General features: G+C 39.4%; 2 protein-coding genes across 5 annotated transcripts in view; both read right to left on the bottom strand.

Moving 5' to 3' along the window:
* Nucleotides 1–1,108: 1,108 nt before the first annotated feature.
* Nucleotides 1,109–27,148, bottom strand: map3k7cl (map3k7 C-terminal like). 2 transcript variants are annotated; one of them, XM_088321760.1, is made up of 5 exons: nucleotides 27,047–27,148; nucleotides 17,667–17,748; nucleotides 15,394–15,452; nucleotides 14,961–15,076; nucleotides 1,109–5,939 (listed from the first exon to the last, which is right to left on the bottom strand). In XM_088321760.1, the coding sequence occupies exons 2-5, from the start codon at nucleotides 17,740–17,742 to the stop codon at nucleotides 5,774–5,776; spliced, it is 417 nt and encodes a 138-aa protein (XP_088177886.1). In that variant the 5' UTR covers nucleotides 17,743–17,748; nucleotides 27,047–27,148; the 3' UTR covers nucleotides 1,109–5,773. The 2 variants fall into 2 exon arrangements, with proteins under 2 accessions (XP_088177886.1, XP_088177887.1); XM_088321761.1 differs by lacking the exon at nucleotides 27,047–27,148 and adding an exon at nucleotides 19,822–19,906.
* LOC148349779 (glutamate receptor ionotropic, kainate 1-like) overlaps nucleotides 26,758–27,596 on the bottom strand; it is a 33,441-nt gene continuing 32,602 nt past the window's right edge. For all 3 annotated transcript variants that reach the window (XM_088321757.1, XM_088321758.1, XM_088321759.1), the window contains one exon: nucleotides 26,758–27,596. In XM_088321757.1, coding sequence (XP_088177883.1) covers nucleotides 27,471–27,596 — 126 coding nt within the window. In that variant the 3' untranslated portion in view covers nucleotides 26,758–27,470.

Raw genomic sequence — 27,596 nt, 5'->3', positions numbered from 1 at the left:
TAAAAATGACTTGACTTGACTTGACTCAAACGCACGCGTCAACCCAATAAGGTAAACAAAAAGTGACGTCACCCCGCTCAGTTTGCTCATCTCCTTCCTTTTGTTCTCTTTTCCCTGCGAAGTAGTCACTGCACGACGCCAGGACGGCGCGTAGGGCGTGGAAACGGCAGCCGTCCACCTGCACCTGAACCTCAAAATTGATACTTTAAAACTAAAATACAATGTTTGGGGGACCGCTTCCTTCATGATACTACAAAAATAGAGACAGAAATAAGCTATTTTTGGACTATTTCTGGTGGTGGGTCATCAGCCCCATCTAATGGCTAATTCAGTAACCACCAAATAAGATTATAAACCAAATACAGAAAGACCTCGGTTATCGCGGTTAATAGGGACCAAAACCACCCGCGATAAGTGAAAATCCGCGAAGAAGCGATGCCCCTTCAAAAAATAAATAAAAAAATAAATAAAAAAATAAAATAAAAACAATTTTTTTTTTAACCATTACAGACCGCGAAGCTCTGAAGCCGCGAACGTCGAACCGCGAAGTAGCGAGGTCCCACTGTAGATACAATTTAAAGAAACTCTCCCAACAATAGCGTTGACTGCTAATATTTGTTACACTTCAAGTGTAGGATAAATCTGTTTCTAGTGAAGTGCAATAAATATTAAAATGTTCCATTACAAAAATACCAGTTTTATTAAAATACCAGTCAGTTATTCTCCATTAACTGACTCGAATACTGCTCAGAAAATGTCAAATTCTTTGACATACGACAACCTCTCCTTAAAGTAACGGAAATAGTTACTTTTCCTGGTAACTTGTTACTTTTACTACAGAGTGATCCAGATACTTACTCAGCTTAGTTTTTGGAAGAAGTAGTGAGTAACTATAATAAAAAATAATTTTAAAGTAACGTGCCCAACACTGCCTACTCAAGTGTCTTGACACTGTTTATAAAACATTCCGTATTGTGAAAGAGCATGTGTGTGTATTTCAGAAACCAGAAGATTGCAGTCAGATTGTGTCATACACTTCAACGCAACCAATCAGGTAAGAGCTTCAACTCTACTTCCTGTTTTCATGGAAGAAAGACAGCAAGCTAACACATGTTCGTTTCACTTTATTGTAAGATGATGTTTTCACATACGACACAGCAACTGTCAATAAATTGCAAGTAATGTCTATTTGTTTAGTTTTGTCAGGCAAAATTTTGCTTTGGGTGCTGTCACAGGACTGTTTCACCAATGCAAACTTTGAAGATGTTTGACTTCATTTCACTAGTTAAAGAGATATGCAGTCACAAAATGTTGCAAAACTTAGAATTTTAAATGAAACAACGTTACAGACGACAAAAAAACCTTAAATGTGGTAAATGTGCATGTTTCAGCTTACAAGATCTCTAATTTGGACTCTAAAAGGTAAGTTCTTTCATGAGTGTAACCAGAAAGTGGTAGAATTCATCTTCTTTTTGTGTGGAAAATCTTTCAACCTATTTTATGTTTGCTTAAAGAGACAGCATGTAATAATTCACCAATAAAGGTACCTTCAAATCGAGCTAAAGCCTGTGCATTCGAAGAAGACACACAATGAAATACATCACACTGCAGAATTCAGAAGCCTACTTCCATATTTTTAATAAATTACCGACAGTGACAGGACATGAATGCTGGAGATATTCCCCTGCGAGCAACAACAAAAGGAGTAAGCTAAATAAAACTGAAGCATCTGAAAGGAACAAATAGCTGGAGTTGGTCGGAGGTGGTTAAAATGGCTAACTTAAGCAGCTGGGGAGAGCCTACTAAAAAAGGCAGGTAAAAGATTGCAAGAGCAAACTAGAATTTGTCAAGTAATGTTCGTTTGCTATGGGAGGCGGGTGAACCGTAGCCTGCAGCAGAGTGGCTATCATAAGTGGCTAGAGAAGGAAACAATAGAAACAAAGTCAAAGATAAAAATGCCTGAATTACGGGACTCTGTTACCATCGCTTGCAGGGCTCGGCTTTTTGGCCTAAAATCACCACCGGGGTGAGCTACGTTTGCAGGCCTTCAAACATGTCATATGTAAAAAAAAGTTACATGTATGAAATAGTACATGTGTGTTTATATTGGTGGGCTGTCAGGGCTTGCAACACCTTCTCTGCTGGCCTACAAATCTTTTGATGGTAATTATATTTTGTTCATTGACACTTATTTATTAATTTCAAATTGTCTGTCCTTTCATTGATTTTCCACTGGCCGCAGTACTTACGGATACGTACTTCCACATTCAACATTTAACCAACGACATTTCAGCCATTACCTTTTGACCCTCTCAGAAATCTACCCGGTGGCCTTCACAATCAATTCTGCAGACCCTAAGGCATTTAACATCAGTGTTGATAAAGCTGTTGGTTTAGCAAATCAGGTTTCAAAGTTGACGGGAAAAAGGCCTTTCAAAGCCGTAAGGATACGTTAGTGGTATTACAAACTAATTCGTTCTATCACAATGAAAATGTGACCACTGCCTTTCTTGAACAGATTATTTTATCCCTAAATCGAATAAAAACATAGGCCAGAAATCTGACAGGAAAGGCTCAACTTTGAGCATTAGCTTCAATGGCGATAGTAAATAACTTCTTGATAAAACTGAAAAAGTAGTCCTGAAATAAAGGAATAAAGAAAGGAGAATGGATTTTGTGCACATTAAAAAAAAAGATTTTTGGTGAGTAAGATTAGGATATACAGACGCTTCCCTACTTACGACCATTCGACTTACGCAACACAGTATTTACAAACATTTTTTTCGTGATGTCAAAAAATATCCGGACATTGCTGTAAACTAGATTTTGTATTGTGTGCACATTTTTCCAGGTAGAGGACAGTGCTGTAGTGCTTCTTTCCGCCGCGTGGCGCTGTGAGAAGTCACCCAGCATCCACCTCGGAAAAAAAATCCGGCCTCTACTTCCTAGTCAGTGTGTAAACACACTGCACTGTACCTCTTGTACCTTTGACATTTTTATTGTTTAATATCTCATGCATCCATTCAATATGCTTGTTGTAAAGCGTGAAGAGGCGAGTCGTTTCTTTTGAGGTGAAAGTGGAATGAGAAAACTTGATGCGGTTGAGAAAACGGTTGGATCGCTTTTTTTTTCGTCTACTTTTTACCACGGAGGAGGAAGTCGCTTAACTCTTTCAAAAGTAAGTTAAACTTAACTTTATTCATCTTTATAGTCAAGTCAGGTCATGTTTATTTGTATAGCCCTTAATCACAAGGAGTCTCAAAGGGCGTCACAGACCACAGAATCTTGACGCCTAATGTGTAGCATTCTTTTTCAGTACTCTGTTTTATCATTCAGCCTGCTTTGTAACGTTATAGAGCATGTTATTTTATTAAACGTTTATTTTCAGTTACAAAACAATACAGGTTGCTTATACAAGCCTTAAACATACATTCCATACAAAATATAGCACTAGTGAAACTTGAACAAATTCAACTTCTTGTTCGTAAGTAGGGCAGCATCTGTATTCCTAAATAATACAATTTTATGAGGTTATTAATGATGCCTTTTTATATACATCCAGTTGCACCTGTAGTACATGTTTTATTGCCATAACATTGTTATTGAAGTAATTCAGATGTAGTACTACTGAAGGCTTGGGTGTAAAATGCACAACCCATCCCTGCGCGTTTGTGACTATATTTTGAATCAACAGTGTTTTATTAAAAATGAAGTAAGAATTTTTACACCACTAGATGTTGTTATGTAATACACACTCTGGCTTTAAATTGAAATACCTGTTTTTGTATTTTTGATATTTATGGTTGGACTGAAACTATAAAATAACGTTACAGTTAAGTTAAAGTACTGGACCAGATTAAAAACTGCCTGGTGAAAATATCGGCTCCCCAAGAACTTTTTGTGATGTTGCCACATTTCAGGCTTCAAACCTCAAGCTAAAAAACGTAAAATATGTTTTAAGAATCAACAACATGTGAGACACAATGGTGAAATGGAACCTAATTATTTCTAAATGGTATATTATACTACAACAAAAAAACGTGAAAAGTTGGTGTTACAAAAATATATGCCTCTTGTTTGCTCAGCTCAGACAACTGACTCCAGAAGTTCCCTAATGACTTCCAAATAATCCCATTATGACCTAAAGGACTAACAATGACTTGCAACTGTGTTTAATTAAGTATCAGTTTAAAGGCACCTGAACGGACAGCAGGCAGGTCTGGGATAAAGATATGGAAAAGATTAAAGCAGGAACTGGATATGAGAAAAACAGACAGCAAAACAAACACATTTATACATCTCCCATCTGAGCGATTAATTATATCAAAATTGAGAGAGCACCAAGCCTCTAAAAACCTACCGAGCTTTGGGCATCCCTCTAAACCTTTGGCTAACAAAGAGACAGATAATGAGAGAAGTGACCAGGAGGCCCATGATCACCTGGTGACCAACAGGCATGCAAAGTGAGGTGGGAGTATCTGTGCATAAGACAACTAATAGCGGTACCTTCTAGAAAAATGGCAAGAAGAAAACCCTTTCTAAAAAAATTCCATAGAAAGGCCCGTTTGGCGTACCTAAGAAGGAACATGGGATACACAATAACATGTGGAACAAGGAGCTCTGGTCAAATGAGACCAAAATTGAACTTTTTGGGACGAATGCGAAGCATTATGTTTGATGTAAGAGTAACACTGCACCCTATTCCGAAAACACAGTCCCACTGTCTATCATGGTGGTGGCAGCATCATCCTCTGTGGTTGATTTTCTTTAGCAGGGACTGGAAAGATCATTAGAGTTGATGGGAAGATTGAGGGAACCAAATACAGGGCAATTCCGGCAGAAAATCTTTTGGAGTCTGCAAGAGAGCTGAGAATAAGTTGCAAGTTCAACTCACAATAGGACATAGGCTCTATACGTAAAGCAAAATCTACAACAGAATGGTTTCAAACCAACAAAATAAAGGTGTTAGAATGCCCAAGCCACAATCCAGACCTCAATCCTTTGGAACATTTGTGGAATGATCTGAAAATTGCTGTACAGAAAACAATCATCATCAAACCTTAAGGAACTTATGCTGTTTTGTAAGGAAGAATGGGCAAATATCTATTTTTCAAATTGTGCAAAACCTATAGAGACATACCCAAAAAGACTAGTGACTGTTATAACAGCAAAATGAAGCTGTACAAAGTATTAACTCAAAGGTGTCTATCATTTTTTATTTTTTAGCACAACATAAAATGTGAAATAATTTTAGTTTGTTTTCACTGCTGTGTCTCACATGTTGTTGATTCTCGGAAAATATTTGAGTTTTTTAGCTATGGGGTTTAAGGCTAAAATCTGACAATATGTCACAAAGTGCTTGGGGGTGCAATATATATACAAGGCAATGTGTATTTGTAGGACATTTTTTCAACAGCTATTCTAGTTACACCACAGTTACTCGTGTACAATTCCCAGTGACTCAACTTTCTTCTGACCCTGTTTCCCTATCAAATGCCTCATATACAAAACTGTACATCATCGAGGCCTGTTTCGGAAGTTTGAATGATCACAAACATCACCTTGACTTCCCTCTGGAACGCATAGCTGCACTTTAGGCTGCCTTCGCACGGATCTCACGAAAACAGCGACTTTAGCATCTGTCGCGCATTGAAATGCTTATCTCTGCTTCCGCAAAGACACTGACATCAGCGGCACAATAACCGACGGTCATGTCGCATTTGTGCGTGGCTCGTTAAAAAAAGGGAAGAGCGGTTTCCAGGCAAGCGTACGGTCAGGACGACTCAGGCCTTCGTAGCCGTTGCAACTGTTGCGAACGTTCGTCGTGTGCCATCACTAGCGTGCTGTTTTCCTCCGAAAGACGGCGAAACTCGTCTTCCAGCCGGGAAATCTCTGCCGCTACCTTCTGGTCCTCCACCAACTCAGCCAGAAGTTGACACCTGGAAATGATAAGGCAATAAAAAGTCTGTTAGTATTTGTATGCTAAAATTTAATCATGGCAGTGAGATTTACTAATAAATAAACCTACATCTTATTTACAGGGTTCGTTTAAAATCATTGAAAATGCTTGAATTTCAATGTTGTGCTTTTAAGTTTTGAAAAGTGCTTGAATTTTAGGTGAAGTGATTGTCAAGTCAAATCATATTTATTTGTATAGCCCTTACTGAAAGGACTGCACAGGTTACAATTACACAATCCCTTGATCTTTAACCAACATGCGGGCAAGGAAAAACTAAAAAAACTCAGCATGAGAAAAATAAGAAACCTTGACAAGGGGCTTCACAAGTGGTAATCCCACTTCCAGGATGGTCAGAGTGCAATAGATTTAGAATTGGGTAACAATACACAAAACAGCGTGAACGTCAATAAAAAACATAGGAGTAGTCATTTAGCGCGCACGTGGTGTTGCGCTAATCTCTGAAAAATCGCTCAAATTTAATCCACGTACCTCTAATAATTACAAAACGTTTGAGGCTCTTGTGATGCGGTCCTCTCTATTGTCAATTGACGTAATAACTATCTATCGTGCACCTGGGCCATACACAACTTTCTTAGACGAATTTGCTGAACTTTTGTCTGAACTAGTAACCTATGCAGACAAAATGATAATTATGGGAGACTTTAACATTCATATGAACTCCCCACACAGTTCACTTACTATTGCGTTTAGTTCTCTAATTGATGCATTTGGTTTTAATCAATTGGTTGATTTGCCAACCCATAAAAATGGGAACACGCTAGACTTGATTCTGACTCGAGGAGTTTTAACCTCAAACATTATGGTGTTACCGTGTACTACCGTTATCTCTGATCATTATCTAGTGACATTTGAGGTGCTAACTAAATGTAGTGTTAAAAAAGCTGAGGGATTTAGCGGACGCAATATAAGCACTGGCACAGTTTCTGAGCTCTTTGAACTCCTTCCTGGAGCAGTTGCGTCCTTTCCTAAATACAATGGCTCGATTGACTCACTCATGAATGAGTTCAATACCACCCTGACTAGTGTGCTGGATTCAATAGCGCCCATAAAACTAAAATCACGTCCTAAAAGACGCACACCTTGGTTTACTGATGAAACTAGAACCCTTAAAAAAGAATGCAGGAAATGGGAGAGAAAATGGCGCGCTACCAAGCTTGAGGTTTTCCATAAAACCTGGTGTGACAGCTTGTTAAAGTATAAAGCGGCCCTTGCCTCTGCAAAATCGGCCTACCTTTCGAAGGTGATTGCATCTCAAAAGAACAACCCCAAAGCCCTTTTTGACACTGTAGCATCCCTTACAAGGCAACAGACTATCGCAGATAGTTCGACACACTCTGCTCAGGACTTAATGGTCTTCTTCACTAAGAAGATTCAATGCATACAGGAAGAAATTGCAAAAGATATTGTTAGTACCACACGTATTAAAGGACTGAAATTTACAAATGCACGACAGGGTGGCTGCCCTGGGAAAATGGCCGGTTTTAGTGAACTGTCACTTGATGATCTCAAACAAGTGGTGAATGCGGCCAAACCGACAACTTGCCAGTTCGACCCGCTCCCAGGTTCACTTATTAAAAGTCTTTTTAGCGTCCTTGGGCCTTCAGTTCTAAATATTATAAATACATCACTCTCCTCAGGTGTAGTTCCAGCAGCTTTTAAGTCCGCCGTTATTAAACCCACACTGAAACGACCCAACCTTGATCCAGAAATCTTAAGTAATTACAGACCTGTGTCAAACCTACCTTTCCTCTCTAAAGTACTCGAAAGAGTAGTGGCACAGCAGCTGAATGCTTTCATATCTGAGAATAACCTTTTTGAATCCATGCAATCAGGATTCAGGGCTAACCACTCTACTGAGACAGCTCTGATCAAGGTAACAAATGATCTCCTAATGTCAATGGATTCTGGCGCATCATCACTTTTGCTGCTGCTGGATCTTAGTGCTGCTTTTGACACAGTGCGCCACAATATCCTACTAGAATGGTTGGAAAAATGGATTGGTCTCTCAGGAACCGTCCTCTCGTGGTTCAGATCCTACCTCTCAGATAGGACGCACTGTGTTAAATATGGTGAAACGACATCTGAGCCCTTTAATGTTACCTGCGGTGTTCCGCAGGGTTCAGTGCTCGGCCCCCTACTTTTCAACATTTACATGCTTCCACTAGGTGATATTATTCGCAAGTACAATATCAGCTTCCACTGCTATGCAGACGACACTCAACTATATCTTCCGTTGGAGGAATCTTCCATACTAAACTGTGGAAATTTGGAGGCCTGTCTCACTGAGATAAAAGAGTGGATGTCACTCAATTTCTTGCGTCTTAACTCTGAAAAGACCGAAATGTTAGTCATTGGTCCATCTAAATGCCGTGACTTATTCTCAAAAACTGCTGTGAACATTGACAAATGTCACATCACACAGAGTGACTCAGTTAAAAATTTAGGTGTCATATTTGACCCTGATCTAACCTTTGAGATGCATGTAAAGAAAATTACTAGAACCGCTTTCTTCCATCTTCGTAACATTGCCAAAATCCGTTCAATACTGTCTCAGTCTGATGCGGAAACAATAATTCATGCATTTGTTACCTCCCGTCTCGATTACTGTAATGCACTACTCTCCGGTCTCCCGAAGTCCAGAATCAAGTCTCTTCAGCTAGTACAAAATGCCGCAGCGAGGCTTTTAACTAGGACAAAAAAGTACGATCACATAACACCGATTTTGGCTAACCTGCATTGGCTCCCAGTTAGCCAAAGATGTGACTTCAAAGTTCTCTTAGTATTGTACAAAATCATACATGGACTTGCTCCCTCTTATCTTTCAGATCTGATCTGCCACTATGTCCCGGTCCGAAGCCTACGATCTGAGAGTGCTGGTCTTCTGATGACCCCGAGAGCAAAGAAGTCTTCTGCTGGTTCGAGAGCGTTCTCCATCCGGGCACCGGTGCTGTGGAATGCTCTTCCCCCTGAGATCCGATCTGCAACCTCAGTGGAAATGTTTAAATCTAAACTTAAAACTCACTTCTACTCCATTGCATACGAATAACCTACTCCTCTTGTCGGTTGAAAATAGTTTGTGTAATATAGTGTAACAATCTGTGAAGCCCTTTGAGACTCTTCGTGATTTAGGGCTATACAAATAAAAATGACTTGACTTGACTTGACTAACGTGTAAAAATTTGACGGATCTTCCTATCTCTGCCGGCTGGTCGATGCAGACGTTGACATGCTTCAGGTCCAGACACTAGTCCGCTGACTCATCTCAGACTGTCCTTGTTAACGTTTGACATTTTTGCCATATTTCTTAGGTTAGGTGCTGGGCTAACATTCTTAGGTCTTTAAGGTTCTGAAATATTGTTGGGGCTAGGGTTACAGTAAGAGTTAGGTGTAGGTTTAGGGTTAGAAAGAAGGGTTTGAGCTTCCAATTAGCGTTCTAAACCAAATGTAGGGTTCCAAAATAGGTTTAGAACTAGGGTTATAGCTAGAGTTAGGTGTAGGGATAGGGTTTGGGCTACAAGTTAGGGTTTTAAACTGATTTTAAGGTTCCGAAATAATGTTGGGGTTTAGAGTGAGGGACATAGTGATATCAAGCACGTGGTCATAGTTTTCTTTAATTGTAGGAGGAAAATAGTGAAAGTAAGAAAGGACTATTTCAAATACAGTCCAAATGCCAACCCAATCCCCCCCAAAAAAATGAAAAAGGAAGATTTTATTTGAGTGCGTCTAAGAATGTCACATAATTGCATGTGCACCAAAAGGAGTTGCAATGATTATTTCATCAAAAAGATGGCGTCAGCGAGTAGAATCTTTTTGAAATTACATACACCACTTTTGACTAAAAGGTATATGTGCTCCTCTTGAATAAAAATAGATGGGAAAATCCTCCTTTTTAAACAAGTTCATGCATAGAGAAAAAAAAATGCTGAATGGACTGACTTGCTGTTAGCTTGCTAATACCATTGCTAACTCTAGTATTTGGGTCTAAGGTGTATGCCAAATCAGAATCTTTGTTCTCACTACCACTCTTTATCATGAAGCAAGAGAGTTGCATGTCTCACTCTGCATCTCCACACACTCATCACAGTAATACGTTACATACTGCTCCTCATGATTTAATCATCAATAGATAGCTAATACTCTATTATAATAACCATTTCATGGAATGAGAAAAAAATACTGGATGGCTTGCTGTAAGCTTGCTAATTGTATCACTAATTCTATTGTTTGGGGCTAAGTGTGCGCCAAATCACAATCCTTATTCTCACTATCGTCATCAGCCATGAAGCAAGAGAATTGTGTGCCTCACTCTGCATCTGCAGATGCTAGGCTCAGTTACATACTCATTGTATTCAATACATTCAGACTATAGTGTGAAAATTCTGTGATTTGAAAAAGAAAATCAAAAGGTGAAATTAAAAGAAAAAGAACTTTAAAACTGAATAAATATAAACATTTAAAATAATTTGTATTTTTATGTTTCTATGTGAGGCATGGCCTCGCCTGCCTCTCGTGAGTCCACGGCACTGATGTGGAAATAGCTTTAGGGCAGATGTGGCAAAACTAGAGCCCTTGAACCACATGCGGCCATCGAGCTTTTTGATCACAGTTCGGCGGCAGTAGCTCAGGAAGTAAAGCTCGTCTTGCGATCAAGAGGTCGCAGGTTTGATTTCCGGCCTGTTATATGTCGAAGTGTCCTTGGGCAAGACACTGAATCTCGGAAGCCCCCGGTAAGCAGGTAGTTGCGTTGCATGAATGACGCCGCTTTCATTATGTGAGTGTGTGTGAATGGGTAAGTGTGAACCACATTGTAAAGCGCTTTGCGAGATCTTCATTGACTTGAAAAGCGCTTTATAAATGCAGGCCATTTACATTTAATCCCATTCCCCAAAAAGTAAAAATGTCATGATAATATGCATATAGATTAATATATGAATAAAGAATATTATATGGACTAGTTTACAGGCTGGGGGCGTCGTTGCTGTCATGCACTTTCCAGACAATTTTTTAACATGTTACCGAGTGTTTACTATGTTTGTGTACTGTAATGCTAAATCTATTTCACCCTGGTCATCCTGGAAGGGGGATTACCACTTGTGAGGCCCCTTCTCAAGGTTTCTCTTTTTCCTCACGCTGAGGTTTTGAGGTGTTCCCTGCCTGCATGTTGGTTTAAGATCAGGTAATTGTGTAATTGTAGTCCTGTGCAGTCCTTTGAGACATTTTTGTGATTAAGGGCTATATAAATAAATGTGACTTGACTTGACTCGATATGTATAAAATCTTTAAAAATGTACTAATAATTAAAATGTGTTGATTTGATGCCACTCTAGACCCCAGTGTCCTCAACATTCAAATATCTGGATACATTTTTCTTTACATGCTATTTTTTACAAGGAATTTATCCATCCATCCAGCCATTATCTGCACGGCTTATCCTCAGTAGGGTCGCGGGGTGCTGGAGCCTATCCCAGCTATCTTCGGGCAGTGGGCAGGGAACACCCTGAACTGGTTGCCAGCCAATCGCAGGGCACAGATAGACAGACAACTCACTCGCTCATTCACACCTAGGGACAATTTGGACTGGACAATTAACCTTACATGCATGTTTTAGGAGGAAATCGTAGTACCCGGAGGAAACCCACACAAGCACGGGGAGAACATGCAAACTCCACACAGGAAGGTTCGATATCATGACCTTAGAACTGTGCCGCACACGCACTAACCACTGCTCTGCCATGCTACCGATAAGGTATTTATTAGAGCCTATCCCTCTCCAGGTGAAAAAATGTTCCCACCCGGTTTCGACCCGGGGACCCTTCACGAGTCGGGTAAATGTGCTTGCCACTGCACTACAGAAACACCATGTTGTATCGTTGTAATTCCCTTAAATGCCGAATGCCTTTGTAGGCGTGTGTAGGATAAGTGTCAGGGAATTATGTTTGCTACCAATGCCTACTATAGACTGTAGGTTTGAGACTACTGATGGTAGCTAGTAGATTGTCTCATCTCATCTCATCTCATTAGCCGTACCGCTTATCCTCAGTAGGGTCGCGGGGGGGCTGGAGCCCATCCCAGCAATCATCGGGCAGTGGGCAGGGGACACCCTGAACTGGTTGCCAGCCAATCGCAGGGCACACAGGGACAGACAACTCATTCGCTCATTCACACCTAGGGACAATTTGGACCGGCCAATTCACCTGAAATGCATGTCTTTGGAATGTGGGAGGAAACCGGAGTGCCCGGAGGAAACCCACGCAAGCACGGGGAGAACATACAAACTCCGCACAGAAAGTCTGGAGCTGGATTTGAACCCACGACAGGTTCCCATGACATGAACTGTGCCGCACAAGCGCTAACCACTACACTGAACAAAGTATATCTATCTATCTATCTACACATTTTCTTCAATTTCCTTTAATATGTAGCTATTTGAAAGCAGTTTTATTGGGTTAGCTTCTATATATGTACAAATTAATCCCTTGCAGTATTGCATTTTACTTTTTGCGGTTTTGATATTTAGCAGATTTTCATCATGCATTGTGTTCTGCAGCAGATAACACATCGCAAAAGTTATCATCGGGGCAGGTTGCAGAGTGAGGTGTGTGTGTTGGGTGGGCATTACTTTCTGTGTGCACAACTGTAATAGGCTGGTGTATGCTGTCAGTAGATTGTATATACGAATAATAATAATTATTATTATTATAACAACAATAATAACATTATTAACATTATGATTTATGTATATTTTAAATAATATACATTTAATAATAATACATTATCATATTTGTAATATTAATTATTATTGATTAATTGTCATAATCAGTTATTGTTTATCCCACCAACATTCATGATGTATTTAAGGTAGGTGCAAGCCGACAAAAGTCAATTATTCTTAAATTGACCTGAAGTGTGAACTAGTCTACTGTAAATTTTAACTGGTCTATAGATAGCAGAACTATTATTTTTAAAATCTAAATATACATTTGACAGTACAAAAATAATTTTTGACCATTGCAAGACCTTTTTGGAATGCAACCCCACGCAAAATGAGGGATTATTGTAATCGCATGATGAGATGAGATTTTTTCGAACCCTTTCATTACGGTTTTCGTCCACGTCACAGCCTAAAAACTGCACCTATCAAAATCACCAATTACCTCCTTACTGCAGCTGACTCCTCTTTTTCATCTTCTTCGACCTTAGTGCTGTCTTACCATTTCTCACACCACTCTCTGTCAGTAGGCTGTCTTCAATTGGCAAAACCCGCACCCTCCTCCATTCCTACCTCACAGGACACACTCAATTCATACAACCTAAGTCTTTCTCCTCTGAGCCTTCTCCATGGCTCCTACCTAGGCAATAAATTAAACATTGCCTTCAACTCTACCTTTCTTCCTAACTAGACTCCACACTTCCTCCTTCCTTCCTCACCTCCTGCCTTTCTGAAACATCTTAACATCACCCGGTCTGCTTACTTTTACCTGCGCTCTATCAACTGTCTTCGCCCATACCTCTAAAGTACCTCCATAAACTTCAGCTGGTCAGGAACTCTGATGCCCGCATTATCACCAAAACCCCCAATAACATCTGTCCTCCAACAACTCCACTGACTCCTGATCAACCAAACCTACAAAATATTTCTTTACACCTGATAGGACATCCATAACCTTGTCCCTCCCTATCTTTCTGACCTTCTTCCCATTGCCACACCATACAACAACCTCAGATCTTCCGCCTTCTTCCATCCCACCGTACCCGCTGCTCGTCTCAGCTCCATGGGGAGCAGAGCTTTCAACCACTCAGCCCCCATTCCCTGTATTCTGTTTTTTAATTTTTGTTTTTATTGCTTGGTGGTTTTATTGTAGTTTTATATTGAAACATGAATATTTTGTTTGTTTGTTTGTTTGTACATGATTCAATTGTTTGTTTGTTTGTACATGATTCAAATTGAATCTTTTCTTCCGGCGCCGTCACGAATGGCAGCCACTCCAGCAGCTCCCGTGTTATTTTCGATTGTTCTCGATTGTTCTCAGCTCAGGGATGCTGCTGGAAATGTGAATTTCCCTTCGGGGATGAACAAAGTATATCTATCTATCTATCTATCTATTTTGTGTAGAGGGACCATGGATGTCCTGAAAGGCATTTTGTAAATACATTTATTATTATAATTATTATTAATATTAAATGCACTACACTTCTTGATCCTATCCATAAAAAGCCATACCTCGTACCCTATAAGATTTCCAGCCATCATTCACAAAGTGAAAGCAAACGGGTACTTCTGTGTAAACAATTTCAGAGAACAGGACCAGCGAGCGGCCACATACACCGAACGGGTCTGATGGCTTTGGCTTCGTTGGCGTCGCTTGGGAATTCGAACAAGAGGAAGGAGACACCGGCCGGACAAGTGGGACAAGCAAGATTCCTGTCAGAAGACGTGATTCACGCTTGCAGGTGGCGAGTAGGCCGACCCAGCCGGACGGCCATGACTCACGCATCGGTATAAAAAGAAAAGAACATTGTTTCTCAGAGTCCTGCTAGCTAGCCCTTGCTCTGACTCAGTATGTGACTTTGAATGATGCGCATGTGTTCGTATGTGTGTGCTAGTTTGTCCAAGCTAGCATGTGTGTGCGTCTTTAGTGTTGGGTTGCAGCGGACCGTAAATAAACCTTCTATTAAAAGAGAAAACAGATTGTTTGGCTAATCTGTTGTTTATGTCTGCTTGATTGATGGCTGTTACTTTCAACAGCGGCTATTTTGTGCATTTGTTTTTGACATAGCAACAGTGTGCTAATGTTGCATAAATACATGCAACTAAATGGTTGATAGCATGAATTGGATAACGTATTACTGTGACGAGTGTGTGGAGATGCAGAGGCATGCAACTCTTTTGCCTCAAAATATGTTTCATACTAATTAGTACTCAAAGGACCGAGTGTATTATTTACCGAATATTTACTGCGCATACATGACTGCAACTCACTTGCGTTCCTCCAGAGCAGCGATATCGTGCTTGACTTGATGGAACTCCCTCGCCATCCTGCAATGTTCCTTGTACACATGCACGCTCTCCTTCAGAGACATGCACGGCAACACCGGCTAAACCAAAATGCAAAAAAAGGGAATAAATATGGCTTTAAAAACTACACTCATTGACAACAATCCATTTTAAAAGGAAGCAATTATTTTTCTTTGCTTGTTAGTCATATATTTTGTTCTAATAAACAAAGGCCCTAAATTGGACACAATGTCCGTTTAAATATTATTAGGTCATTGCATGTTAATACATAAAACTATAAATATTATTATTTTTTTGTTAGTTTGGTCAATAAATCGTTTCCAATTTCCCAGGTTCTACAGATGCACCATCAGTGAATCCTTTTTTCTTTCCATGACAACACATTGGCGTCGCATACCTGAAGTCGTTGTTCAAGATCTGGGAATGTCTCAGCAAGGTTGTTGGCATCTCGTGCATCTGTCAATTGAAAAAAACAGTCTTTATGTTAGGGTCGAATACACCTCCTACCACCAGAGGGCCCCGACTGGGGTTTCAACTGGGAACAGGTACGTCCAATCACTACAAACATTTGCCCTTTTATACTGAACTTTTTATAAGGACATTTTAAAGGTCACATGTTAGATTTATTCCACCAACAAGCCAGGTTTGTTTTGTTATGTTTTCTTTGTTACTTTGTTGTTTTCATTTTTCAGTTTCAGTCTTTGTTTCTGAATTGGATTTTGTTAGGTTTGATTTTGTTTGGATATTTCAAACTTTTGTGAACCCATGTTTATTTGGCACTTTGTACCTCATTTTTGTTACCAAAAATAATTACTCTTTTTGAGCTCCCTTGCCTCTAAGTTCCTGCCTCCCTAACATGCGTCTATCGCCCCCCCCATAACCTAAAACTTCAGTTATGATCTGTATTTCTCGTTTATTCTTTTTTTTTTTCAGTCATTCACAACAAAACATCACTTCACAAAATGAGAAAATCACCTAAAAAGATAAATGACAGGTTGGAGCCCAAGGCTTATAAGAGACACGTCCACAAAATAACTTATTCTATCAATCCTTTAAACAAATTATCCTATCTTACATCATTATAACAATCGTTTGTCAGTCCATTTAGAAATGATCACATTGTTTGAATCGTGATAAATATTTTACAGTTTCTTACTTATTGTCAACAATACAATGTGTAAAACCTGTGTTTGAATTTGATCTAGGAGACTTACTTTTATTTTAACAAAAACCTAATTTTTCCGTCGAGTACAGAGAAATGGAAATGGAGATCCTCGAGTGGTTTGAAGCCCAGAGACAAAATAGATATAGAGTGTCTCTGCTAAGTATTTGTTTGCAAGCTCTATGGAATGCACAAGCCAAGAAATATGAAGGTTTCACTGCATCAACAGAATGGTCTACACATTTTCTTCAATTTCCTTTAATATGTAGCTATTTGAAAGCAGTTTTATTGGGTTAGCTTCTATATATGTACAAATTAATCCCTTGCAGTATTGCATTTTACTTTTTGCGGTTTTGATATTTAGCAGATTTTCATCATGCATTGTGTTCTGCAGCAGATAACACATCGCAAAAGTTATCATCGGGGCAGGTTGCAGAGTGAGGTGTGTGTGTTGGGTGGGCATTACTTTCTGTGTGCACAACTGTAATAGGCTGGTGTATGCTGTCAGTCAAACAGCCGGGAGAGCATAGAAGTCAATGTGTCCACCCAAAAAAAATGTGAAGCACAGCGACAGCTAGTATTTTAAGAGGTTGTTACATTGAAAAGAAATTAATTAATTAAATGTTGAAACAGATGACGTGGAGCTACAACATGTGGGAAACTGCTACATTTGTGAAGTTTGTATTTTGATCATCACTGAGACCTGGCTCTACTGGAGAATCGTGCAGCTAGCCGGCCGCTATCTATATCGCTTTCTAACACTGAAATGAAAAGCCTTCCAACTTTATTGTACAATTATATGATGACAAAGAGAACCATTCATTCAACTGCAATTCTGTGTTTTTATTTGTAGATCTATAATTGTTATTTTGCTATAGTCATATATATTGCAGGACTTTTTTGGAATCTGACACCCGTGAAAAAACAAGGGATTACTAAACTCATGAAAAGAGCCACACCTGGTTCTCAAACTATACATTCCCGACCCTTGCTTTAATGAGTCTTTTGTGCCTGAGCTGGTCACAGTTTCACAAGGAGGTGCTTGGTGGGTTTATGCCTTGAGCCAGATCTGTTTTCACCCCAATCCAGCACACCAAATGAAGTGTCAAGTGGGTTGCAGGAGCAGGGAGAGGATCAAACGATCCATGTGTGCGTGAAGTCATGCAGGACGCGCGGCTGCAATTCCGAGCGTGTGTGACGCAACTTTCTAAAAACGTCCTCGCCGCCATGCCGGACAACAAGCCGAGCATTTGGTACGTGACAACGCGATGGGCTCAGGGGTTTGCGAGGAGGGGTTTAGTTGGCAGGGGGAGGCAGGTTAACACCTGTCGCGGCTGCACTGTGTAAGAAAATGCGTGTGTAGATGGGCGGGACATGTGAGCTCCGGGTTTTCCAGACATTGTAAACACAACCGGGCTTTGGAGGGACTTAAATGATCAGACGGCACTTGAAATACGTCGTTATCGGTGTTTTGGATGAGTGGACTGCAGCTGTGAGTGTGTGTCTACCTGGTGTGTGGTCAAGGCTGAAGGAGATGCGTACTTCGGGTGCATCAGGAGACACTCGTCTGGTTGACGTGATCATTTAACCCTGCGTCACAGTTAGAATTGATGATTATCAATGAACAATACGGCTGTAATGATGAGTCGGCGTTGTCGACAAAAACGATAACAAATAGTCAAGGGTGTTGGGAATAAGGCCGTTTTAAATAATGACGTTAGTTTTTCAGTAACAAGATTATCTGTCTCGCTATCTAACTAATTATTTTTTCCGCCGTTTCCGTTACTGATGTTTAAAAGCGCTGCGTTTTTTGGGCTGAGAAACGCCAACGGCGCGGTGCTCCCGCAAACCTGACGCTGTTTTCAGCTACACATCATTACGCTCTTGTCTGAGTTGTTTACATCATTTAAAATACCCACTACCATATAGTTAGGTAGCAATTACAAAAATATTTACTAAAGCGCCGAAAGAAAAGGCGTAGGAGGACTGAGTCACGAAAAAGTAAGCCACCAGTGCTGTTGACATTCGTGGATGCAGCAGCAACAAAACGTGTCTATGAGCCGACTCTTGTGAGTGAACGAAAGGAGCCCAACTAGACAACAGCATATACACTCCAAGACTCATTTTTTTCTCTTAAGATTGGTCAAAATGCATTTTGGGGGGATTCTGTAATGTTGGCTTTAAATGTGTGGAGCATAAAAAAGGTTGAAATTGCTATGGTTTTTTTTTTTTTTTGTATATTTATAAGTTGAGGTGCAATACATATTACAAGGTTCGTTCTGTTCTCTCTTCAAGTGATTCAAATACTGCTTGGAAAATGTCAAATTCTCTGACATACAAAGGTCTGCAAAGCAGACTTTGCGTATCCTGGCAGTACCATGGAAATGCAGACGCATTTAAAAAGAACCTTCAGATAGTTGAACAAAATGGAGTCCGACTCGCCTCAGTAAGATTAAAGTAACATTCAGGCTTGATCACATGCTTTGTGCATTTTACACGCATATATTTTGCTACAAAAGAGAGCTTGAGTGCAATGCCAGACTGTACCTGACAAACGTATTAAAAATTAAATGCATGTAGTCTGAACAACAAACGTCAGTGGTTAAAACGTAAAAACAACATAAGTCATTTTAAATAATATATGTGTTTTTCATTCCTTGCATTTTTTTCATGTTCATTATCATTTGCTACATATATAACTCATTAATGTACTAATTTGCTGATGTTAATAATTACCAAAAACCTAATTAACATGATGCCCAAATGACTTCTCCAGCAAGCTCATTAATGAACTAATTTGCTGATGTTAATAATGACCAAAAACCTGATTAACATGATGCCCACCTGAACAATAACTTGGTGAGCAATAGACCAACTATTCATTTTAATTCACTACCTCACATACGGTAAAAGACTTACTGATCTACATAATGAATCAGCACACTTAATTGAGTGTTACGAGAAATAACAGTAACTGATATTATGGATGTTTCGAAAAAGATGTGACAAATTAACTGATCAACACATTTGAAAAGAATCGACTTACTGTCCCCAAAACAGAAAAACAATCTGACAAGTTTTTTGAAATTATAATCAATAAACCTTAATGCACCACCTTGGGGTTGTTGACCCAGGCATGTCAAACATAGTTGGGTGATTTTTTTTCAGACATGAATTTCTTAGTTTGTCAAAAAAGAAGCAAATCTCTACATTATTGCTATCAAAGGTTACGATTTTTTAAATAAATGCAAACTAAATACTTTCTCCAGGCCCGAAAGGGCCGTGTTGAGTTTGTATAGCATGGACATTTGGTTCAGGTGTAAAACTGCAATTACTCAACTATTAAAATAAACCATTGAACGCATTCAAAACCAAACATGAAAAAAAATTATTGTTTTTGAATAAATGTGTTATGCTTGGAAAAATCCCTTGTCATGGTTAAAAATGTAGGGTAAGCTACTAAAGGCTGAATGATAAGGAATAATATTGAAAATATACGGTAAGCTAAAAGTTTAAAGTTGACATTCTTTTACTGGTCTGCCCCGCCTGAGAACAAAAAATGTGGAACTGGCTCCAGACACTAACTACGTTTGAAATCCCTGATTTAACGGTTACCAAAGATGACGTCACTTCCACGGACAAAAAGCTAACAGAAAAGCTTACCTGAAGCAGCCCCTGCAAAGTAAAAATTCTAAGGCCAGGTAAGTCCAGTCTTCAGAGTCTCCTGAGCCCTCGGGATGGGTGTGCCGCCAGGCCCCCCCGCCGCACACCTGCCCCAACCCCGCCACCACCTCTTCTTCCTTGCACCGCTTGCTCCGGGCGTCCCGTCCAGGCACTTTCCTGTCCACACACAAACTACACAAAGGCATCAGCACTGTGGCCCCTGCCTTCCCAACCTCCACCCGACCCTTCACAATAAAATGTCTCAAATGACATGGACTGACCCTCCTCCCACTCTGATGCGCATACGGGCCATTCATAACTAAAATAGCAAACATGGCTTAAGGAAAAAGATGTTTGTAATATCACTCTTGAGTGTACTTCATCAGTTGCATACACCTTCCAATGACACCCAATACAATCTTGCGTCATAACTCATAACAGGCCTGATTCATTCCGGGCCCTGTAGGTAGCAGCAATTGATATTGTATAAAGGTTTTGCGCACCCCCCTGTTTGGAAGGGGGATGTGTTCCACACAGTGCTAAATGCTGCATCGGGTATACAGTACAAGTGTTAGTAGAATGGAACTAGAATGACTGAGCGCCATTAAGACGTAAAACTATTTTTCAGCTTTTTGGGGGGCAGTTTTCCCGTCTGGTGTTCCTGACCTGACTGCCTGTAAAAGATGCTGTTGATATTCAATGTCTTTCTGCCCTGGGAGAGTGGAATGTCTTTCTGGGGAAAAAATGCTGTCAACAAAATGAAAAGAAGTCCGCTTTTTGGGGTATTTGTGACATATAGGCTAACCTACCTGACTTCTTGAGAAAGATTGTGGTCATATCTAAACTCTATACAAACTTTATAGATTTTCTCGGACCCTAACCCTATCAGGAGACCAGAACAGACCAGGAAACCCCAGAGCATTCGTTTCAGTGCTTTATTTAAGGAAGCGTACAGGGCTTGCGGGAGACGGGATGGCCGTCAGACGTCAGCAGCGGAGCCGGAGAGATAGCTTCGGATCAAGTGGCCAATCGAAGTGCGGAAGTCAGGCAGGTCGAGTTTACCGGGGCTGGAGAGGAGATCGAAGCGTGGGACGGAAAACAGGTCGGGTCGGAGGCAGGCAGAAACAGGTAAGCAGAGTTTTAAATAAACTGGATATCAGGAGAGTCACACAGAGTTACAGATTGTACACTCTGACGAGGGGGTCTGGGCGCAGCGCGCTTATGAGCGAAGTGCCAGCCAATCAGAAGGCGCCCACATGATTGCTCCAGGTGATCAGAGTTAGTAATCATGACAAACCCTAACCCTACACACACAAACAAATAAACATTTTTATTGGGCCCCCCAAAAGCATGCCTTGTGTTTTAAACTTTGCTGACTGGTTTCCATTGAGATAGATTTTGCTCTTCTTCAGCACAATTGATTCAGTCAAGCAAAATAAAGAAGAACCTCCCCTTGAATTATATAAAACAATTTTTATTATATTTATTTATTAACAATACTAATTGTAATATTCTCATTAACTACTTAAATTCTGACACAACTGATACAATTCTCTTGTACTGTTTTTGAGGTTTCAGAGATTAGATTTTCAGTCTTGTTGTAAGATAAACACAAAATTTTAATTAATTATTTTGGCCACAACTGACTGTACGAGCATGACCAGGAAGCAAAGCAAAGTAATCTTGAATCTAATAAGCAATTTATATATATATATATATATATATATATATATATATATATATATATATATATATATATATATAGTGGAACCTCAGTTTTGCCTGTGGTAATGGAAAAATAAAAGTCTCCTGCGGTCCTGACAAAAACGAAAAGTGTAGGTAACCCAATAGTCCAGTGGAAACGCAAGGAAGGTGAGTCTTTGCAAAGAAAAAGGGGACGATCTTTCTGGCCAACATGAAAAGGAGAAGTACAGTGGAACCTCGGTTTTCGAACGCCTCTCAATTCGTACAAATCGGAGTTCGACCAAAAATTTCGAGAAATTCTTGCTTCGCTGTTCGATCAAAAATTCGGAGTTCGAACGCCGGTAATGCGTGAGTGGATACGCTAGAGTGCGATGCTGAGCGGCGTACGGGTGTAGATCGCCCCCACCCCTCGTGACCAACTGTTATCACGTGCGCACTTGCCTCTTTTTGCTTTCGCTTTTAATATCGGTGAACGGAGTGTTTTAGCCCCTAACTATGCCTCCAAAGAAGGTCGGTGCAAGCAGGACAGGTGAAAAAAGAAAAGTTGTTCGTACAACTATTGCCTTTAAGAAAGACATAATAGCTAAATATGAAACAGGTGAGCGAGTTTCCGATCTTGCTAGGGAATACAGCATGCGCCTTCTGCTGACCACCACAAATGTAAGAAATTCTATTCATAATTATTTTCTTTATCTTTTTTTTTTTTTACACATTCGTGTTAGCGTAATCTTTCGTACAGAAGATTACGATAACGCGAACGTACGATTAGCCTAGGTAAGCTTTATAATTCGAGGTAAACATTCAGGGTGTTGGAACTGAGCCCAAAATTCAGGGTGTTGGAACGGAGCCCCCTTTCCAATGAAGCCGTAGCCACTTGTGGTGCTAAATGACTTGTAAACGACCTGATTTTTTATTTTTACACGTTCATGTTAGCATAATCTTTCGTACGGAAGATTCCGATAACGCGAACGTACGATTAGCCTGCGTTAGCTTCATGTTTACGTTAAACATTCATGGTAAACATTCAGGGTGTTGGAACGGATCAAAATGATTTACATTATTTTTAACGGGAAAAATGATTTCGGTGATTGAACAAATCGGTTCTCGAACAGGGTTCTGGAACGGATTATGGTTGAGAACCGAGGTTCCACTGTGTATATATATATATATATATATATATATATATATATATATATATATACAGTAATCCCTCGGTTATCGCGGTTAATGGGGTCCAAGACCACCCGCGTAAAGTGAAAATCCGTGCAGTAGCGTCACCCCTTCAAAAATGCTTAAGAAAAAAAAATAATAATAAATATATATATATATATATATATATATATATATATATATATATATATATATATATATATCGACATTTCGTTCTGTGTACATTGTCACACAGAATGACAATACAAGGAAATTATTATTATTATTATTATTATTATTACATATATATATATAAAATATATATATATATATATATATATATATATATATATATATATTTTTTTTTTTTTAATTTTAATTATTTTATTCATTTATTTATTTTTTTAGACCCGCGAAGCTCTGAACCCGCGAACGTATATACACATATATATATATATATATATATATATTCACTTTCACTTTTTGCTGGTGGTTTTGCTCCTCATTAAACTGGTCTAAAAAAATAATAATTTTTTAAAAATATATATATTTTTTTTTTTTTAAGCTGCGCCGCTACTTCGCGGATTTTCACTTATCGAGGGTGGTTTTGGTCCCCATTAACCGCAATAACCGAGGTCTTACTGTATATATATATATAAAATGAGCGAGCGAACTGTCTGTCTCTGTGTGCCCTGCGACTGTCTGGCAACTGGTTCAGGGTGTCCCCTGCCCACTGCCCGGAGATAGCTGGGATGGGCTCCAGCACCCCCCGCGACCCTACTGAGGCTAAGCGGTGCAGATAATGGATGAATGAATGGATGGATAGTTACTTATGAAGTAAAGAGCTACGTTTTGGTGTCAGTAATCTGGAGGGTAACTGAGTTACTTTTTGAATAAAATAACTAGTAACTAATTAGTATTTTCAGTAACACGTCCAACATTGCTAATAAGATTTATGAACCCCAATGTACTGCTGGAGTGTTTTATGACCGAGCACATTGCACTTTATTCTCATGTTATTGTAGTCCTGCGTCTTTATTTAAGCAGCTGGTGTCTCCCGTAAACACCAGCAAAAACTCCTTGGCGGAGGTAATAAACATCTCCATAAAAACTTTCCTGCAACGCGAGCGCCTCATCTGTTTAGTGCAACAAAAGTCTTTTGAGCGCATCGCATTGGAGGCCTCCGTGGTGATCAGGTAAGGTCATTGTGCTCAGATGAATGCCAAGGTCAGCAATGTAATCCCTGCCCTCATTCATGACGGATTACAATCTGAAGCGAGGGAGCGGCCAAGGGGTAAAAAATAAATACAGCCGCTAGGGGTTTCAACGATGGGCTGCAGTCCGTCATGACCGAGATGCCAGGGAGATTACAAACCAAGATATTATGTGCAATCCTGGAATTAATCTGCTTGGCATATATTTAAATTAAAAAAGCACTACATGAAGGGATTAAGAAGAGTCCCTAGTGATGAAGACTAACCTGTGAGAGGCAGTTAGGGATAAAAATCACATCCCAATACTCACCAACACTATCGCTTTAAACCAGGCATCCAAAGTTTTGCTTGGGGGCCAGTTAATGGCTCGCAACTTTTGTCATAAAATTAATGAAATGGGGCCCACCAATAATGTTGAACGCAGTATAAAATAAATTTGTCCAAAAATACAGATTACACCAAATGATCACAGTAGCCCTTTGGCCACGTTGCCCTTGGATTTGCATGAGAATTTTAGCCCAACCCATTTCTGACATGGCGACATTAAATAAAAAAAGGAAAGTTGACTGTGAAGGCCACCACATTCAGGACGAGGTCGAAATTGGAGTACTTTTTCACCAAAATCCGAAACAGAAACTGTGGCTGTTTTTCATTAAATATAATATCAAGAGTCACTGCCAGACAACGCATTCTGGAAACAAATGCTGTGAAAAGCAACTGGAAGCTGTTCGAACAGTTAAGAAAATCACTTTTTCTCAAGACCTTGAAATCAAATAAAAATGCTACAAAGACATTTTCATTTGACCAAATCTGTCCCGCTTTCGGAAAAGTTGAGACACCCCTACTATGAGTGTTAGACCACCGCTTTTCTCCCCTTGGAAATGCCTACAATTTTGTTTAATCTACCTCTTATTAAATTATAACAACAACAATAACGGTGACTCGACATTAGTATTTTAGTTTACGGCTGCTTTATTTTGAAGCGAGACAAGTCCTTGTGTGTGAATTAACCGCTCTGTCGATCTCTTTAAATTTCCGTTTTGGTACAAGATTGAAACTGGTTTTAAATAAGCACATACTGTTGTTTTCATTCTATTCTATTTTATGTAAAATGTAAGTAGAGTAGAGTAGAGTAGAGTAGAGTAGAGTAGAGTAGAGTAGAGTGCATGATAGAATCTAATGTCAAAAGTTGGAATGTATGACATTCTAAAAACAAGTCACATACATACAAAACACTGGATTGGAAAAAAAAATTTAGTTTACAAAAAAAGTTTCTGCAAATATGGACCCCGAAATACAAAAAAATATTTTTCTTTTGTTTGTCTTAAATTTGAGTTTTTCATGTCAGAACAGAAAAACAGAAAAACAAAAGAACACCAGAATAAAAAGTAATAATATGAAAATAGATCAGGAGTTTCCAACCTTCTTTAGCCTGAGAGATACTTTATTGTTACCAATAAGCGCGAAAGGGTACCACTTTGAAATGAATTTCTAAAATAACAACTCAGGTTATTACTACGTAGTTACAATATCATTATTATGTTATTAACAGGTGCTAAAAAGCACAATGGAGAACAAAAACTATGGAGGCTAAGAGTGACCAAACCAGACCATTTTTCTTCACATTTTTTTGAACAGCCTTTCACAAGATTATGATTTTGTTGGGCTGTTTGTAGCTGTAAATGGAGGTCGATTATTAAGCCTCTTGTTACGTAAAATAAATACAAATTTATTGACCTACAAGAACATAAAAAAAAAAAAGTTCAAATGAAAGTTCATGTGGGTTTGCTTTAGTTTCAAATCAAATAAATCATTTCTTTAAAGGAATTAAGTTTTTTTAACACTAGAACAAGCTAAATAATACACAATGCCCCTTGTTAATAGAAAACGAGTTTCAAAAAGCACAAGGAAGAATACAAACTACAGGTACTCAAATTGAGCAAAAAGCATATTTTTTTCTCATATTTTGCACAGCCTTTTGCAAGGTTTTTGTTTTTCGGTGACCCGTAGCAGCAAGATTATTTACAATTATGCTAGCTCAATCTAGGTAAGGCTGTTATGTAAAATAATTGCTAATTCGGGTATTAAAAAAAAGCATGTTTATATGATCCATCCATTCATCTGTTTTCTGCACTTCTTATCCTCACTAGGGTCACGAGCAATGTTCCCTCTAAGCTGCGTGTGTGCGCAATTGCGCACTGCCCAGAGCTTTTCCGCGCACAAGAAAATCTAGCCAGCTCACAAAAATCAGGGCTTGAAATTGCTAATTAAGAAACGAATAAAGTCAAAGTTACAGTGCATGAATGTATAAATACAAGGGTTCGCCTGACGCTGTGTTCTAAATGTCGTATTTTTAAGTCAATGTCGAAGTAGAACAAAGTTAAGTAAAGTCAGCAGAGATTTTCGGGAACCGGCTTCTTTAGCTCGGCTCACTAAAAAGAACCGGGATTGCTGTTGCTCACTGTTGTTCCAAGCGTTGCTCACCGACTTTGTGTGAACGCTCAGACCCGTGGAAAATTAGAGGGAACATTGGTCACGAGTGTTTATATGATGGTTCATGTATTTTGCTTATTATTTAAATCAATTGTTTCTTTTTATGATGAAAGTTTTTTTACATTAGGTGGTGCTAAATAATAATATGTCCCTTGAATACAAGCAACATTTGAAGTGTTTTTTCAATAGTTGCCAGTGGGCCTATTTTGGACTGCAGACAAACAAAAGACAGGTAAACAATCAAATAAGTAAAGTTTTTAGACGGAGGAAAAGTCTGACAAATCACTCAAGAACATGAAAAGTCAGAAAACATGATTTTTCGTAGACATAAAATCCGGCACCGAAAACCAGTTTCACAAAGAAAAGCAACATTACATCCGTCCGAGAAGATTTTTTAATGAATAAATGATTTCACACAGTGGCCCCTCTACAATTTCGTTTCTAATTCATATCTGGAATTTTTTGCATCTTGAACACACGTTCCCCATAAGAAATAACTGAAACCAATTAATCCATTCCTGACCTCCCAAAATCATTTAAGTTAACCATAAATATAATTACAAACAGGAAGATCTGGATCATTAAAACATACCCAAACACAAACATACAGTAAAAAGATAAATAAGATTATATTAATGAAATAAAATGTTATTATGTGCACTGACCTTGGAGGAAGTTGGTGGTGCTAACTGGGACGTTTGTGTCGTAGTGGAGGAGTGTGGGAGGGAGGATAGAGGGAGCAAGAGATAGTTGATGATACATAAGCGTTGCAATAAATAAAAAACACGCGCAACCTAAGCACGCGAGATCAGGTCAGTGTTGTGAGAAATGTACATGCTAACTGGGAACAGATGCTGACGGTAAACATTCTCGAACTGTTTAGGTCTAGCGTCTTGGATTTTCAGTTGTATGTCAGGCAACACTTTTCCTCGACATTGTTGTAACTTAGAGTTGCTCGTATGTAGAAGGTCCACTGTTATTGCATAGGGTGGGAGGGAGGGTGGAGCATATATCCGAAGAAGACAGTGAAATGGAGCAAAAAAGAAATAGGCTGTAAAAATGTAAAATATTTCCAATGAGTTTGCATAATTAGTCTGTGTCGTCACCGAGCAACCTTCCACTTTCCAGGTCGGTGGACAAAGACGTGCCTGAGGAGGAAGTGGAAGCACGCCGCTGAAACTGACGCGACTGGACCCCATAAAAGAAGCAGAATGC

The sequence above is a fragment of the Urocampus carinirostris genome, chromosome 17, assembly GCF_059441175.1.
Source record: "Urocampus carinirostris isolate Australia breed hairy pipefish chromosome 17, RoL_Ucar_1.0, whole genome shotgun sequence".
In the NCBI taxonomy this organism is placed as follows: Eukaryota; Metazoa; Chordata; class Actinopteri; order Syngnathiformes; family Syngnathidae; genus Urocampus; species Urocampus carinirostris.
This window is presented reverse-complemented; position numbering and strand designations above follow the sequence as displayed.